This window comes from Hakea prostrata, chromosome 3, assembly GCF_041222555.1.
Source record: "Hakea prostrata isolate BN-2017 chromosome 3, UWA_Hpros_2, whole genome shotgun sequence".
Classification (NCBI taxonomy): domain Eukaryota; kingdom Viridiplantae; phylum Streptophyta; class Magnoliopsida; order Proteales; family Proteaceae; genus Hakea; species Hakea prostrata.
The window spans coordinates 14,346,728-14,364,694 of record NC_142602.1 but is presented as its reverse complement, the minus strand read 5'-3'; the positions used below and the strand labels follow the sequence as shown (position 1 = coordinate 14,364,694).

General features: G+C 39.6%; 2 protein-coding genes and 1 pseudogene across 2 annotated transcripts; all 3 read right to left on the bottom strand.

Moving 5' to 3' along the window:
* Positions 1-5,569: 5,569 nt before the first annotated feature.
* On the bottom strand, positions 5,570-6,788 carry LOC149021025 (1-aminocyclopropane-1-carboxylate oxidase homolog 1-like). Its single transcript, XM_089149279.1, has 2 exons — positions 5,934-6,788; positions 5,570-5,818 (listed from the first exon to the last, which is right to left on the bottom strand). Exons 1-2 carry the CDS (start codon positions 6,786-6,788, stop codon positions 5,570-5,572), a joined length of 1,104 nt encoding a protein of 367 aa, XP_089005405.1.
* A 3,108-nt stretch (positions 6,789-9,896) lies between these two features.
* Positions 9,897-11,115, bottom strand: LOC149021024 (1-aminocyclopropane-1-carboxylate oxidase homolog 1-like; annotated as a pseudogene).
* Positions 11,116-14,397: 3,282 nt separating this feature from the next.
* Positions 14,398-16,100, bottom strand: LOC149021023 (1-aminocyclopropane-1-carboxylate oxidase homolog 1-like). The gene is made up of 2 exons (XM_089149278.1): positions 15,135-16,100; positions 14,398-15,020 (listed from the first exon to the last, which is right to left on the bottom strand). Exons 1-2 carry the CDS (start codon positions 15,975-15,977, stop codon positions 14,772-14,774), a joined length of 1,092 nt encoding a protein of 363 aa, XP_089005404.1. The 5' UTR covers positions 15,978-16,100; the 3' UTR covers positions 14,398-14,771.
* Between the last annotated feature and the right edge of the window lie 1,867 nt (positions 16,101-17,967).

Below are 17,967 nucleotides of genomic sequence, written 5' to 3'. Positions count from 1 at the left end.
TTTTTATCTACACTTCGTTTTATTAAAATTTTCATCTTTGTCTCTATTATAAATCTTGGATTTTGCTGCATGGATGCAATTCAAACCTCTGAAAGGGAACTTCAGGTAACAAAGTATTGGTATATTTTTTTGCCCAAATACTAAGAAATTATATTAACATATCTCGGGCATGATTCCTAAAAATAGACTCATTATTTACACAAAGGGAATGGGATGGGACAAAACCACCAAAACCTAGACAAAGTAAACAGATTTGCTCGTCAAGCAATTGTATCTGTAGTGGTTTTAGAAGACTGGCTTATAAACCTAAACTAAATATAGGAGAAATTAGCAGACAACTACTGTTGTCTGCTGAATTTCTCTAATAAGACTCAAACTAGCCCAATCAATGGACTGATTAACACCATTTAAAATAGTACCTAGTGCTTGACAGTCTGAAAATATAATAGCACTATCAACATGCAAGGTTATGGCTAATAGAACTCCATCCCTAATAGCTTCAGCCTTGACTCATGTGGCTGAAAGACTATGACAAAATCTGGCCCGGGGAGCAATGAAAGAACCTGTCGGATCCCATAACAATGCTCCATGACCTCCTTGATATGAAGCTTACTCCAAGCACCATCCGTGAATACCTGATAAATGTCATGGGGAAGTAGCATCATTAGGTTGATTATAATGGTACCTTAGTGGTGCTGAAACAATGTTATTGTTTTTTGCTAGAATTTCAATAGTAAGAGAAGAAAATCGATTCATAATATGTGGAATTGAAATACCTTTACCATCAAATAAAAATTGTTCATTGTTTTTCAGATACACCAAGTCAAGGTAGTCCATAAGACATCTATTATATATGCATCTCCTCATAATCTTGAAATTAGTATGAAATAATCCATTCCACCATTGAATTACCAGAAAATCAGCAATATCTATTTTAAGAGGGGATAAACACCAACATTCGTTTGTATAAGGACAAAAAAATAATGCATGACATATTATTTCATTAGAAGATAGACATAAAAGGCAAAGAGGAGACAGAAAACTTCTTCTATGAAATAACAGATCACACATTGATAAAGTCTCATGGGGTACTTTCTGAATGAAATGCTTAATCTTTGGAAGAGTGGGAATATTCCATATATATTTCCAATGAGATGATACTTAAGATGATGATATAGTGTTGCCATAATAATTAGCAATTAATAAACATAAAAAGTAAGATGATTTAATAAAAATGTTCCATTTAAAAATTTACTCCAAATCCATTTGTCATTTGTACATAGAGAAAGAATAGGTAGTTTTTTTTTATTTGCTGCTGCAGCTTATCAAAATAGAGATTGCCAGCAAAATCGGCTCTTCCAATGAGATGAGTTACACGATCATAGTAAATAAATTGGGAGGCAACACCATAGGAACAGTCGTTGGTGCCAAAAGGAGTAGCAGATTGTTCTCGATGACCATACACTTTATTAACACTGTCTACAAGATAGAGGGAGGTGGTAGTTGATATCCCCTTCCTGTGCGAAGCCAATCCCTAAAACTAGCTTCACAAATAACATCAACAACATTGTGTGTAGTATCTTGATATTTGGGTAAACCATTTCGATCCATATGGCCCTCGATGGTACATCTTCTGATGTCACGACCAAGTATTACATAGAAGAAGCATATCTCCAGAAGTTTAATCCAGATCATTCATGTACCTAGCTGATGCAGACGTAACCTAGGCATTCTTCTTGCTTCCATATGTATGATTTCTGTTAATCTAGTTTTTCTTATGAATGTCCTTTTTTCATTCTTAAGTGAAGTCATTTCAGCTTTTGAAACCTTGATGGATCCAAAATGGCATTGATTGATGGATGTGACCTACCAGCCTTAAAGTGGGAAGACATATGTTAATTTATGAAAGTGGTAAAGAGGCCACTTGGGCTAAATCCATTTCCGGAGCTACATCATCCCTGTGTTTCCTTCTACCTTTGGTTTTTTTTTTTAATTAATGTTTAGTGCTTCCTATTTGGTACGGCAGATTTATAAGCAAAATTTTTTGATTGAATGCTTTAGAAAGCTAACACAAAACCCCAAGCATCTTTTTTTCCTTAATTGTGTTGTTTTTGGAATCTGCAAATAGTAAGCTTGTTAAAACCTTCAGCATGATGAACTTAATAAATATTTAGCAAATGTATTATCATGTAAAAATCTTTTAATGCTTCATTTTGACTTGTATCAGAAAGGGGGAGGAAAATAAGCATAGATAACCTATTAAAACTCTTTAAAATGCTAGTTTTCTTTTGTATATTAATTGTATATTTTTCATTTCTTTGTAGAAAGAAAGTTTTTTATTTTGAACACACAAACACAGGAGACAATGCGAATAAAGTGTAATAAAATGATATTATATATTTAAGGACCATTAGAAATTTCATGTAAGCATCAAACCAGAAGCACTATGCTGGGAAGGAACAATAAAATAGAACCCAGATAGATTCATGGTTAGAGTGGCGGCAAGTGGACTCCGAAGCTAACCAGGGCCAACTATGCCAAAGAAACAACACTTCCCCACTTTTACTATATTTCAAATCTAAGATTTTGAGAGAATTTAATGCTTATATGCCTTTTATGCTCTTGATAAATTCCACACATCAGCAAGATACACAAAATATATCGCTAGTAAATGTGAACCCACACCATTAGAATACCCAACTCTAAACCGTTAGTCCAACCTGTTAGTCAGGCCAAACACAAACCGCACCAGCCTGAAACCATTATTTTTCTAATGGGCCATGTTTAGGCTGAGTGGTTTTCAGCCCAAAACCATTAGACCCAGCCTGAATTTGTTGACACCCCCTATCAAAGACCAATCAGTTTCTCTTGGTAGATTAATAAGGTCAGCGGTCTCAGAGATGAAGATGTCAGGAGAACTTGGATACCCATGAAGTGCAATTAAATTTGGATCACCTAGTTCGCCCGAAGGTACAGTGGAAGAAGAGGCCATGGAGGGCGTCTGTCTTGTTAAACAAATCTCACGCCAAACGGTATGATAGAAGAGTGAATTCATTAAAATTGATGTAAGAGACAAATAAGATGTGTCAAAAAATGAAAGAAATAGACAAGACGATAGAGAAAGAGCAAACTGGGGACAAGACCAAAAGGCCAAACTTGTCCCTTAGGCATTTTGACGAGAGAGTTTATACCACTACAACTAGTCCAAATTTCCTTGATATTAAACTTCAACTCATGATGCTGCTACTCCATCCTTTCAAGAAAGCGTTCAACACCGGTTCTAAACATGAACCCCCTTCCAGCTTCCCTACTTCAGCATGCTTGCATCTTCCTTCTTGTGCCAACGCCTTGCAACTATCCACTTCCGTTCTTTTCTTCTTACAATTAGTATTCTAAATAAAGTCTCTTCCTCGTCTGTTGACCACGTATTTCAAGAGGGCCCACAGGGTTAAAGTGATGGAATTTTTTTTTTGGTGAACCCAACATAATTTGTGGTGGTAACACTCGAAAAAGCACTGACCAAGCCCCTCACATTTCTAGCTGAAAAGCGCTGCCCGCCTTTGCCGTTCTTTTGGCCTAATGATGCATCCATGATAACTTAAAAAACACATCATGTCAATGCAGGGTTAATAGAGTGGTAAGATCCATATTTCTCAGTGGAAAGGACGACAAAGCTCTCTCTGAGAATGTAAGCTAGTCCGGATGAACCTCAGACACCCAAAAAAAAAAAAAACACACACACACACACACACACATACACACACCTCATGGTGGGATTTCCAAGATTGGGTTACGCTAGTGGAAGTATTGGAAGGACTAGACTATTGGGCCTGGGCATTGTTGCAGCTGAAACTACTTGGTCTGGACTCGACTTCCTCTCCTCCCAAGGATGGCATCGTCTCTTGGGCCACAGCAGGTAGAAATCCTCCTCTTTCTTGGTAGAAAACATGACATTGGCCCTCAGGGAAGCTCTCTCTTGGGCTGCACAGGCTGGTCTTACAAGTTCGCTTTTTGAAACTGATTCCTTTACTTTATGTAAAGCTGTTGTAGACCCCTTCTTTCCTATTCAGGTGGATGCTGTGCGTGTGATTGAGGAAATTCGGAGGATGCTCTCTTCTGAACCTTTATGATCGGTTCAGTTTGTTTCTAGGTGGGCTAATTCTGTAGCCGATACCCTAGCTAGGAAGGCCCGGTCCATGGCTAGTAGGACTGTCTGGCCTATTTCCGCTCCTTGGCTTCTTGAAGCTTGTAATCAGGATGTCTTGGATTTTGCTGGCCCTTCTTCTAATTAAAACTCAGTTTACCAAAAAAAAAAAAAAAACCCTCTCCTGAAAAACTACATTTTCATAGGGTAGGTAAGATTGTCTGAAATTGACGGTGTGAGCCCCGTGAGTTCTTCTTTTATCTGGGTGGGCCAAGAGTGCGTTCATCAATGCACCAAGTGAATATCATTGTGGTGGGCTGAACTAGAGCATCTAGGTCCAAAATTGTGATTTGAGAAATACAAGAAGATTATGTATAAAACTTAAATTACTCTAAAAATAATAATGTAGTAAAATGCTAAGCTTTAGTCTGTTTTAAATTGTTTTTTGTTCCATGACCTAATAATTGGAGTCAATTTTAATTAGGGTGAAAACCATTAAAGCTAGATTCATCTATGGTATGGAAGTAAAATGCACTTAACTTAGCAAATTAAGAAGTGTAGCTTTATGGTTTCAAGATTTTCAAACTTTTAAGTTCATCTTGAAATCCCATTATTTGCAAGAATATTATTCTTGATATACTTTGGAATTTTGTATATTTAATAGATTTGGTTTTAGTTTTCATAATTATAATTATATTGGCTTTACTTGGGATCCACATCCTCTGTAATTCCTTTCCCTACAATTCCCTTATATTAAATGTCATATGGTACAATCCTAATAAGGAATTGTAGGGAAAGGTATTAAAGAGGATGTGAATCCCTTCACTTGTCCTAGCTAGTTTGCATCCTTCTTCTTCTTTTGGAAAAAAAATATATATATTTAATTTGGTTGCAAATGCAAACTGATCGTGATGTTACATTCTCTCGACCTTGAAATGAGTTTAATTCAGCATTAGAAGTTAGGTTGTCAAACCATTCTAATAGTAACCAATTTTAAAATGTATTAAAGAGTGTGGCATCTAGCTCTTTGAAGATCTTGACTAAGTGGGGGTGCTAGGGTCTTCTTTTATTTCTTGATGCTGTTAGCAAGTCCATAATTTGTGAAGTGTTGCACCAAATGGTATTTATGTGAATTCCTTCTTGCCTCTGCCTTCCGGATTCTTTTGATGATAGTTCACAATCTGGTAGCTTGAAAATCTAATTTAAGTCCTACCAATACCAAAGCCATGGGAAAATAAGTTTTTAAGATAATAATTATTTATTCAATATGCTCCAAGGAATCCGTAGTAGAGGATTCAAGGACAGGACCCAGAGAGCTAGAATAGGGGCACAAAAGGCCACAAGGTCCTCTAATAGTACGTATGAGATAAAATCCATAATAGTAACTCATACATAGAACCCAGTTCAGGAAACGATCATGATCCCTCACATTCTGAAGAAATTTGTCATTGCCTTGCCATACTCATTGTTGGTCGTAAATCTTTTCATATATTCCACCAGTGTAAATTTCCGGAACACTGCTGGTTTCTCTGGAGATATTAACTCCGGCAGAGGTCCGTACAAGTCTTCCTTCTTACTTGGATTTAAGAAAACCGCAGTAGAGATTCGAGGCTCTGGTCGAGGATGTGCTAACACTCGATGTTCCACGCTTTTGTACTGATCGTTCGATAAAACCTGAAATCAACAACCCAAAACTTACCAAATGCTGAAGAAACAAAGAAATCATAATAAACAGGTCCTGAAATATTATTGTAAACTAAAGATGAAGAAATCCCAGATCAAATAATACCTGGAGAATGTCGCCAATGTTGATGACGAGTGCATCAGGCAGGGGTTTCACATCCAACCACTGGTCGCCGTGCTTCACCTGCAACCCTCCTGTATGGTCCTGCAGCAGCAACGTCAGCACCGAAGGATCAGTGTGAGGTTTAGTTCCCAACGTAAGATGAGGTTGAGGACAGTAAGGGTAGTAATGTGCCGCCATCGCCCTTCCTTCCGAACAGGACAGCTCCTTCAACCTTTCGGACTGAACACCCAGCCCTTCCGACAAGATTTCCATCAGCATCTCCCCCAAATGCTTCGTGTGCTGATCCCACTTCCAGACCTCTCTCCAGAATACCTCTGGAAAATTCTCGATTTTGGGAGGGTCAGGGCTCAATCTTACGTGAACCGTATCTCTCCAGGTTGCAGCCTTGGCATGGAACAGATCGAAATTGGTGACAAAGTTGAAGCCGCGATCAAGGTCCCGACTGTAATACTGAGACTTCACCTCCGTTGGCTGCTCGTTAAAGTCTCTGATGGCTTCGATCGTGGTAGTGATAACTTCAGGAGGGATGCCGTGATTGATGGCCTGGAAGAATCCGAACTGCGTTGAGGCATTTCGGATTTGTTTCACTATAACGGATCGGCGTTCGGAATTGGAATTGATGCCGGTGAGATCCACGACAGGAACTTGAAAGGAGAGGCCGGGAGGAGCAAGGTGGGTGGAAATCGGGAGGTTTTGGGGTGGGTGAACGAAGAAAGTAGGGATGGTGGTGGCGCCGGCGTCCACGAGCCCTTTAACTCCGATCTTAGACTCATCGAATTCCCTGACCGCCGTCGCTCGATCATACTGATGATCACCTGCGGCAGCACTGGTCGCCATCTGCTCCCCTGTTTTTCTTATCAGTTTGAGTGCCATTTTATAACGTCAAAATCCGATATTTTTACCATGCTAGCTTCTTAGGCTGAAGTCGCGTTTTGCTTTCGATCAGTTGGAATGTTATAATCAATCCATTAGCAAATTTAGGGGAGCGTTTCAATTTTCACGAGGACTCACAAATGCGCGCAGGTGGACGGAAAGTGAGAATTGCCAACTCTAGCTTAGCTTGAGCTTACAAATAAACTGTATCGGGAAATATGGGTGACACGTTGGGTGTTTCTGAATTAGAAATTCAGAATAAGTTTGGCATTTGCTAATTTAGCTTATGCTTACATATAAGCTGTTTTGGGAAACATGTGTTAGGCAGGTAATACATTTTTCTTTATTAGAAATAACCATTTTAAACAGTGTCAACATTCAGTCAGATAAATAGGTGAAGATTGAATTCACTTTAAGTGAAAAGAATTAAACTTAACCTAAGTTTGGAGTCAGAGTCAATCAACCAAACCACATGGTATTTGAAATCAAGCATCTTTCTTCTCCTTCTCCGTTGAACTGTCTATTTTCTTCTTCCTAATATTGCAAAATCCTAAATTCACAACATGAGTACTAACAGACGTAATAGAAGAGAATATTTCAGAGACGAAAATAAGCACCACTGCCATTAAAGCACTCATATCTTCATTCATTATTTCTACACTCCAATTAAAATCCAAAAGGGGTAAATACATTAAAGTCAAATTTATTTCAGGGAGAAAAAACAAGCACCACTGCGATTAAAATCCATAAACCATCATAGCATCATTTGAGGCTGCACCGACCCCTTTAAGTGAAGACCTCTCTCTATATTCGAGGTGTTGTAGCAGTGATTGTTAGCTAGGATTGGGTTCCATGCAAGGGTTGGGGTTGGGTCTGGTTGCATGAGGTTGGCATTTTCACCGCACCGCAAAAAGGGCTAGAAAACACCGAGCTAAAGTATTGCAAGTGTTACCCAACCAATGTTGTAGATGAAGCTTCATCTTCTCTTCTGTGCTTCATCATCTTTGAGTGACAGATTTTGTGTTAATACAATACAAATAGTCCTCAGTCGATCTTTAAGTGGGGTGAAACCATGGTCACCCAGTTAATCAATTCATTGAATTACTATTTTTCCCATAAGGGGGTGTTACACCTAAATTTGCTTCCATACCCAACCTTTAACATCCATTTTCTACTTATACCTTGCTTGCTGAAAAACACCTACAATCACTGGCTCCATGTCAGAAATCACTCACCTCTATCCCTTCACATATCTAAAGAGGGTAATTTAGTCATAACACCTCTTTTATGGACAAAATGGTCATTTTCACGATTTCATTAACAAAATGACTAACACGGGAAAATCAATAATTTTGAGTTTTGTCAAAAGTGGGTTACTAATAATTTTTTCCACTTAAAAGGGACAAGCCAGAGTTTCACCCCAACTTAAGTTGGGCACCTGTAAAAAATTCTAACATCTAAGATAAACTAAATTGATAAATTGAAATTGTCCATGATATGAGTATTGTTTTATTGCGTTGTTTCTCCTCCACTTCTTCTTAAATAGACATGGAGGTACTATTATAACTCATTTCTCGATTTTAATTTGAAAAAGCAACCATCATAATCTCTTCTTGGAATTATGAAAGTCCTCACAACTTATACATAACTCCAAATTTAAAAATAATTAAAAAATAATTAAAAAAAAAACCTATATTTCAAAATGATCCCCATCAGGCAAGAGAACCCTAAAATTCCTTCCACAGGATTCTTTTGTGAGTGTCTAATGGACTTTTTTCTTCTTATTCTTTTCTTTTTTTTTTCTTTCCGAGGTTGCCATCATCAACCATCATTCTCAACCTCCTCAGGGGGTCAAATTAAAGAAAATTATCCAAAAACCCAAAAAACTCCTCCCTTATCTTTCTTCTCCTTTTTATCATGCTCCTCTAATTTCTAAAACTTAATTAAGGTAAAAGCGAATTATTTGAAATTTCACACCTTGTAACCACATCTGCATTTGCAAATCAAAGAAAACCGGACACATACACTGATACACAAACAGTACTCTCTACTAAAAAATCTGAACTTGCGTACAAATTCAAACATTGACTGATTAAGTAGTTAAACCCATAAAAATCTAATTGAAGTCCTACTAGAGCCACGCATATGATAAAATTGTAAGAGATAACAGATAAAACCACCCACACAGAACAGACCCACTTCAGCAAAACGATCATGATCCCTCACTCACATTCTGAAGAAATCTATCAATCCCTTGCCATCCGGTTCCTTGGTCATAAATCTTTCCATAAATTCCACCAGTATAAGTTGCCAATTGAAGAGGGTAAACCTAGATAAATGCCATGAGATGGAGTTTTACGAATATCAAGGTGGAAGTTATATCAGTACTAATATCCGAGGGGTCTATGGCTAAACACTACAGCTAATTTTGAGCCCAACTCATAATTTTGAAGAAGTACATTTATCAATGTAACATTTTCAGTTGAAGTTGGAGAGAAGAACATGCTATTATCAGCAAAGAATAGATGGTTAACCATAGAAGCTTTGGGAGCTAACTTAAAACCGTGGTGTTACATTCTCCCAACCTCAAAGCGAGTTTAATTCAGCATTAGAAGCTAGGTTGTCAAACCATGCTAATGGTAACCGATTTTGAATGTATTAATGCGTGTGGCATCTAGCTCTTTGAAGATCTTGACTAAGTGAGGGTGTTAGGGTCAATGCCATCTTTTGTTTCTTGATGCTGGTAGCAACTAGCAAGTCCATGATTTGTGAAGTGTTGCACCAAATGTTATTTATGTGGATTCCTTGATGCCTCTTTCCGGATTCATTTGATATGATAGTTCACATTCAGGTAGCTTGAAAATCTAATTCAAGTCCTACCAAAGCCATGGGAAAATATGTCTTTCAAGATAATAATTATTTATTCCATATGCTCCAAGGAATCCATAGTAGAGGATTCAAGGAGAGGACCCAGAGAGCTAGAATAGGGGCACAAAAGGCCACAAGGTCCTCTAGTTGTACGTATGAGATCCGTTATACATAGAACCCAGTTCAGGAAACTATCATGATCTCTCACATTCTGAAGAAATTTGTCATTGCCTTGCCATCCTCATTGTTGGTCATAAATCTTTGCATAAATTCCACCAGTGTAAATTTCCGGAACAGTGCTGGTTTATCCGGAGATATTAACTCCGGCAGAGGTCCGTACAAGTCTTCCATCTTACTTGGATTTAAGAAAATGGCAGTAGAGATTCGAGGCTCCGGTCGAGAATGTGCTAACACTCGATGTTCCACGCTTTTGTACTGATCGTTCGATAAAACCTGAAATCAACAACCCAAAACTTACCAAACCCTGAAGAAATAAAGACTTAATCATAATAAGCTAGCACGTCTGCAATATTATTGTAAAGATCAAGGAAACCCAGATTTAACCATACCTGGAGAACATCCCCGATGTTGATGAGAAGAGCATCAGGCACGGGGTTCACGTCCAACCACTGGTCGCAGTGCTTTACCTGCAACCCTGTTGTATGGTCCTGCAGTAAAAGCAAGGTCAGCACCGAAGGATCCGTGTGAGGTTTAGTTCCCAACGTAAGATGAGGTTGAGGACAGTAAGGGTAGTAATGTCCCGCCATCGACCTTCCGTCCAAACAGGACAGCTCCTTCAACCTTTCGGACTGAACACCCAGCCCTTCCATCAAGATTTCCATCAGAATCTCCCCCAAATGCTTCGTGTGCTGATCCCAATTCGACACCTCTTTCCAGAATACCCCAGGAACATTCTCGATTAATTTGGGTGGTTCAGGGCTCAATCTTACGTGAACCGTATCCCTCCAGGTTGCAGCGTTGGTATGAAATAGATCGAAATTGGTGGCAAAGCTCACGCGTCGATCAACGTCCCGAGTGTAATACTGAGACTTCACCTCTGTTGGCAGCTCGTTAAATTCTCTGATGGCCTTGACCGTGGTGGTGATAACTTCAGAAGGGATGCCATGATTGATGACCTGGAAGATTCCGAAATTTGTAGAGGCATTTCGGATTTGTTTCACAATAATGGATCGGCGTTCGGAATTGATGCCGGCAAGATCGACGACAGGAACTTGAAAGGAGAGGCCGGAAGGAGCAAGGGGGTGGAAATCGGGAGGTTTTGGGGGGGATGGACGAAGAAAGGAGGGATGGTGGTGGCGCCGGCGTCCACGAGTCCTTTAACTCCGATCTTGGACTCATCGAATTCCCTGACCGCCGTCGCTCGATCATACTGATGATCACCTGAGGCAGCACTGATCGCCATCTATTCCCCTGTTTTTCTTATAATTAAGTTCGCAATCGAATTCTTGGTCTGGGTGCCATTTTATAACGTCAAAATCCATGCGTTTTTTTGCTCAACTGGCGTTGAGCTTTCGATCAGTTGGAATGTTACAATCAATTGGCAAATTTAGAGGAGCGTTTCCATTTTCACGAGGACACACAAATGCAATGCAAGGTGGACGGAAAGTAACAGTTGCCAATTCTACTTTAGCTTTAGCTTACGAAAAGCTGTATCGGGAAATATGGATGACACGTTCGGTATTTCGGAAATTCAGAATAAGTTTGCCATTTGCTAGTTTAGCTTATTCTTAGAAGTAAGCTGTATTCGGAAATATGGGTTAGGCACGTAATACCTTTTTTTTTTTAAATTAGAAATAACCTTTTTATAGCGTCTGGTTTTATCTAGAATATATTCCCATATTTTTCTTTTTCGTTTTTTTGTAAGGCAATTCTCTTCCAAGTATATAATAAGATTTGGCAGGTCTTTGCTTGGGAGCTCCAAGCAGTGAACGGTTAGATATCAATTTTGAAACTTAGATTAGATATTCACCGTTGATTATTAAGCATGTGTAACAAAAAATATTTTAAGTGGCTCTGACTCGGTTTAAGTAGCTTTAACTCGAACCGTAAGGCCGGTTCATTTTGAACCAAACGAATCATACGCTTACCTAGGAGACCGTCAGCTGAACAGCACCCATTAATCAAATGGGTAAAGTTTTGATTGCTGACTTTGGGACACCATCGTCGTTTTCAGCTGTTTTGCCGGAACACACCTCCCCTGCGGTTGCGTCGCCTCCTCTGGTTTATTGGGTGGAAGCGCATCCGGACGGGATAAAGTTTGCCATTCAATATATTGCGAGAACAAACGTTGATATGTTGAAGTCTAGTCACTTTCTCCAACTTCTGGGTCAGTTCGTCCACACTGTTCCCATTGAAAATTAACCTATGACCCTAGATGTCATCTTGAACATAACCATGTTCATCAGCGATGTTGTAATAGATTGTCCTGCGATCAGACTACAAAAAAATTATTAGTGTGAACCCGTGAGCTAATTGTAAGAAGATCTGAAGCCTAACATGTTTTCTCTTCGTTTCCCTCAGTGAAATGCTCAAACAAGAAGTGAAAGAAATCACAGTAACTACAAACCTCCATGTTCGATTATCTGACTGAAGCTGTATCAGCACCTTGTTGTTCATCGTCAATTTTAATCTGGACAGTATCGACATCCCAGAGCAACCAATCCTGAGTCGAATTTATTAAATTGGGGGTATCGTGGGTGACGAAATTTCGCCAAGGAGGAAGGCCCCCATTTGCATGCAGGTAACACCCTTGGCGATTAGGTTTCACCTGAAACCCTTCTCTAATAGGCTCCCATTCTATAGAGGAATCAAGTTTCTGAGGCAAAGTTTGAAGAATTTTGCGATCTGTCATCCCAAGAAGGAAGGGAACGTTGGAGGCGGTGAGGTATTTGCCATAGCGGCTCTTGAGACGGATCCAGTTTGGATCTTCGAGGAACTCAACCGTCCACTTTGCATTCGGAGATGCACCGTTTGTTCTCTAGCACACCGATTCCTTGTCTTCATCTGCAAGCAAGTATTTTTCATGGTAGCTCCGAAGACGAACGGCCTTGGCGTTGTGGAACCGAAGATCGCTCGAGCTTTAAGCCTCAAAAGCATTAAAACTTAGAAGAGAATCTGAGACCAAAAACAAAAGGTTTATGGGTTACTTAAATTGCCTATATTAAGTTATTGACCTTCTTAGATAAAACTTAGAACAGAAGTTGGATGCTATTAATTTAAAGTTTTTCATCAATCCGGGCTTGTCAGCATAGTTAAGAGCCATAATCTTTGGTGCGTGCTAGTAGGATTTCTTTGGTTAACGTGTTCTTCAAAGGGTGAGTTGCTCTGCAAGACTGCAACACATCGCGAAAGCTCTGATAGTTTCAGTCTGTTTCTGCCATTTAGGTTTGGGTGATCCGGACTGTTTAAGATATATTTGCTTGTATACCCTTATAACGATGGGAAGGATGGCGAGGAGTTGCTTACGATCGCTGCTGGAAAAGTTCCATTCACTCTAGATATCCATAAATTATAAACAGCCAAGAGGACAAACCAGAGGAGGCGGCGCAACCGCAGGGGAGGTGTGTTCCGGCAAAATAGTTTGATCCAGTCGATCGTTTCTGTTCAGCTGACGGTCTCCTAGGCAAGCGTATAATTCGTTTGGTTCAGAATGAACCGACCTTACGGTTCGAGTTAAAGCCACTTAAACCGAGTTAGAATCACTTAAAATAATTTTTGTTACACATGCTGATAATCAACGGTGAATATCTAATCTAAGTTTCAAGATTGATATCTGACTATTCACTGCTTGGAGCAGTGCCACGTAGGCACTGCTCCCAAGCAAAATCCTCCTCCTAGTCCCTCTTGGGTGCTAGTACCACTTTTTTGATTGGGCCACGTTTACCAATTTTATAAGAACAGATATATAGTAGGAATTTGAGGGTGGTGCTGTGCTAGAATGTTGTCCTAGCTGGTGCTGCCCAGAATTGGAATTATATTAGGTGGTATATATGTATTGTTGAAATCAAACATCTCTCTTCTTCTTCTTCTCCATTGAATAACTATTCCTTTTCTTCTTCTTCCCAATGTTGTAAAACCCTAATTTCACAACATAAGTACTGAAACACATAGTAGAAGAGAAGATTTCATAGACGAGAACAAGCACCACTGCTATTAAAGCACTCATATCTTCATTTCGACACTTCAATTAAAATCCACATGAGGCTGCACTGACGCCTAAGTGACAACCTCCATACTCGAGGTGTTGTAGCGGTGATATTTAGGATTTGGGATTTGGGGTTTCAAGTGGGGGTGGGGTGGGTATGCTTGAGATTGCCAATTTTCACCGCAACAATGGCTATAAAACGTCGAGCTAAAGTATTGCAGGTTTTACCTAACCAAGGCTGTAGACGAAGCTTCGTCTTTTCTTCTGTGCTTCATCCTTTCTGTTATATATGTATAAAAAGAGTGGTTGGTTTTGTGTTAAGAAAATATAAACAGTTCTCAGTACATCCTGGGTTCCCTTTTTGTTTTTTTACACTTCAAGTAGAAGAATTATCTACATGCTTGTTTGAACAATGAATATCAAACTTTGACCACTTCGTGTAATATTAACATTGATCGAGCAACTGCACAACACCAGCCAAGACGCAACATCCTAACATGATCCGGAAACACGGATAAGTTTTGATCGGGAAAAAAAAAAAAAAAAAACTCCTCCTCTCTTATCTCTCTTTTCCATTTTATCATGCTCCTCTAATTTCTAAAACTTAATTAAGGGAACAGCGAATTCTCTGAAATTTCACAACTTGTAAGCATATCCGAATTCGCAAGTCAAAGAAAACCAGACACATTCACAGACCGTCTCTACTCAGAAATCTGAACTTCCGTACAAATTCAAACATTCACTGATTAAGTAGTAAAACCCATAAAAATCGTTGGGCAAATAGAAGGAAAAAAAAAACCATAAAAATCTAATCGAAGTCCTACTAGAGTCATGCATATGATAAAATTGTAAGAGATAATAGATGTAACCACATACACAGAACAGACCCACTACAGCAAAACAATCATGATCCCTCACATTCTGAAGAAATCTGTCAATCCCTTGGCATCCGGTTCCTTGGTCATAAATCTTTTCATAAATTCCACCAGTGTAAATTGCCGGAATAGTGCCGGTTTCTCCGGAGATATCAAATCCGGCAGAGGTCCGTAAACGTCTTCTGTCTTACCTGGATTTAAGAAAATCGCAGTAGAGATTCGAGGCTCTCGGTGAGGATGTGCTACCACTCGATGTTCTACGCTTTTGTATTGGTCGTTCGATAAAACCTGCAATTAACAACGCAAAACTTACCAAAACCCGAAGAAAAATAATATATATAATAAGCACATCCTGAAATATTATTGTAAACTAAAGATGAAGAAAATCCAGATCTAAAATACCTGGAGAACGTCGCCGATGTTGATGACAAGGGCATTAGGAATGGGTTTCACATCCAACCACTGGTCGCCGTGCTTTACCTGCAACCCTCCTATATGGTCTTGGAGCAGCAAAGTCAGCACTGAAGGATCCGAGTGAGGTTTAGTTCCCAAAGTTAGATGAGGTTGAGGACAGTAAGGGTAGTAATGGGCCGCCATCACCCTCCCTTCCAAACAGGATAGCTCCTTCAGCCTTTCCGGCTGCAAACCCAACCCTTCCGACAGGATCTCCATCAGAATCTCCCCCAAATGCTTTGTGTGCTGATCCCACTTCAGGACCTCTCTCCAGAACACCTCTGTAATATACTCGATTTTGGGAGGTTCAGGGCTGAACCTCACGTGAACCGTATCTCTCCAGGTTGCAGCCTTGGATTGAAATAGATCGAAATTGGTGGCGAAGGACAGGCCGCGATCAAGGTCTCGACTGTAGTACTGAGATTTCAACTCCGTTGGCAGCTCGTTAAAGGCTTTGATGGCTTCGATCGTGCTGGTGAGAACCTCAGAAGGGATGCCATGATTGATGACCTGGAAGAACCCGAACTCTGCAGAGGCGTTTCGGATTTCTTTCACTATAACGGATCGGCGGTCTGAATTGATGCCGGTGAGATCGACGATGGGAACTTGAAAGGAAAGGAGAGGAGCGGCGGTGGTAATAGGGAGGTTTTGGGGTGGGTGGACGAAGAAAGGAGGGATGGTGGTGGCGCCGGCGTCCACAAGGCCTTTAACTCCGATCTTGGACTCATCGAATTCCTTGACAGCCGTCGCTCGATCATACTCATGATCACCGGTGGTAGCACTGATCGTCATCTCTGCTCGTTCTTTTTCTTCTGAATTATGGCCCCAACGAGAGCTTCTGGGGGCGGTGGAAACCAGAATTCTTGGTTTAAGGGTTCAAATGCCCTTTTTTTAATTGCTTAACTCAATCGTTGACCTTTCAGTTGGATTTTACAGTCCATCGGCAAATTTCCTTTTTCTGTTTTTTTGGGTAAATCCAAATCCATCAGCAAATTCAGGGGAACAGATAGGGCCAAGGGTTTCAATTTTCATGGGGACCCACCAATGCAGGTACATGGAAAGTGACAATTGTTAGCATCGGAAATTCAGAATATATAAGTTAGCCACTTGTCAATTGTAGCTTAGCTTAGGTGGCGTTTGGTTCCGCAATTTTCTGGAATCAAATTCCAGGGAATCATGAGTCCAACAAAAAAATCGTGTTTGGTTTAATATTGAGTCGGAATCCAGCTGATTCCCAAAATCACCTGGAATCCACTTTTTAGCCTAAAAATGAGAATCCACTTGAGGTGGTTTCCAAACAGACTCACCAAATCGAACCGTGGTATAAATTTAGGAGACTCAAATAGAATCACTATTATCGGGTTTTTTTTGTCTAGGATTCTCATTCTCGCAGGGTGTTCTTTCCGTCTGAGCTCCATTTTATCACGCGAACCTCATTCTAGGATCTTATCTTCTTCTTCCCATTTCCACAAGTATACGAGACACATTTGGTTGAGCTCCATCGTTGAGCTTTTGTTGCCGTATCCCGAGTTGCAGGTTGAGCTTCTTCTTCTAAATCAACATCTGTCACAGAACATCATCCTTGAGCTCCATCGTTGAGGTGAATCACAAGTTCAGTGTCGAGCTTCTTCTTCTGCAACATCTCGGCGCTGGTCCTGCATCTTCTTCTTGTTCGACGCTGGTCATACTTCTTCTTGTGGTTTGACTTCTACCAAATCACAGGTATAAGATCCTAATTGTTGCTTTATTTTTAATAGATCCTGACAGATTTCCTTTGAAGATTTGTAAGCACAAGGTATAGTGTAGTAGCTTATGACCTACCATGTTCAAATCTCTTGATTATTTAGTTGAAGTTTTGAAGACGGTAGACATTTCTTAAATAAGTTGATCAGGCACTTTTTAAGATACTAAACAACAAGGTAATTAATCTTGATCAAGGGTGATCTGCTGTCTATGCTTTAAAAAATAAAGATCATCGAGTTTAAACAAAATTAGTACCTGAAGCAGCTTGAAGGTCTCATAGTCTAGGTCAGCATGGTACCAGTTTTCTCCCTAGTAATCAAGACAGTCTAACTGGAAAGCAGGGGCTGAATTGGTTCGGCTGTTGGGTCTGGCACCTAAGCTGACCACGTTATAGGTTGCAGAACCACTAGAGGATGGAACAAAGAAGAGAAAGATAAAAAGTGAGAGAAGAAAATTCATGATAGAAAAATCTAATTTTCAAATTAATCTTAATTTTAATATTAATATTAATCGTTAACTTTTTAATTTTCAAATTTCATCTAGTTTTATTATTTTAAAATTTAAAAGTCTTTATTAATAATTTTTAACTCTTAAGTCTTAATCTTAATCGTTAACGCTGTTTCACCGTTTACACATGATAAAAAATCTAAATTCTTTATTTTTTTAGGGTGGAGAGTGGTTTGGATCAAACTAATGCCATCACTTATCGTTGGATCTATTTGGAGTCTTCATCCTCTATCTTTTGTAGTTTTGTGTGTGAGAAATTAGGATTTGGAGTTGAAAAAAAATAAAAATAAATTTCAATATTGATTTTTAATTTAGTCCAAACCGTTAGCTAAACTGAATCCAAACTATTAGGCCAAACCGTTAGTCAATCCGAACCCAAACCGCACCAAAACCGTTATCTTTTAAATGGGTTGGTTTGGGCTAGGGGTTTTTCAGACCCAAACCGTTAGGCCCGGCCCGAAACCGCTCCAAACCGCACCGTTGACACCCCTAGCTCACACACACAACCAAAAAAAATTTGTTAGTGCAACTT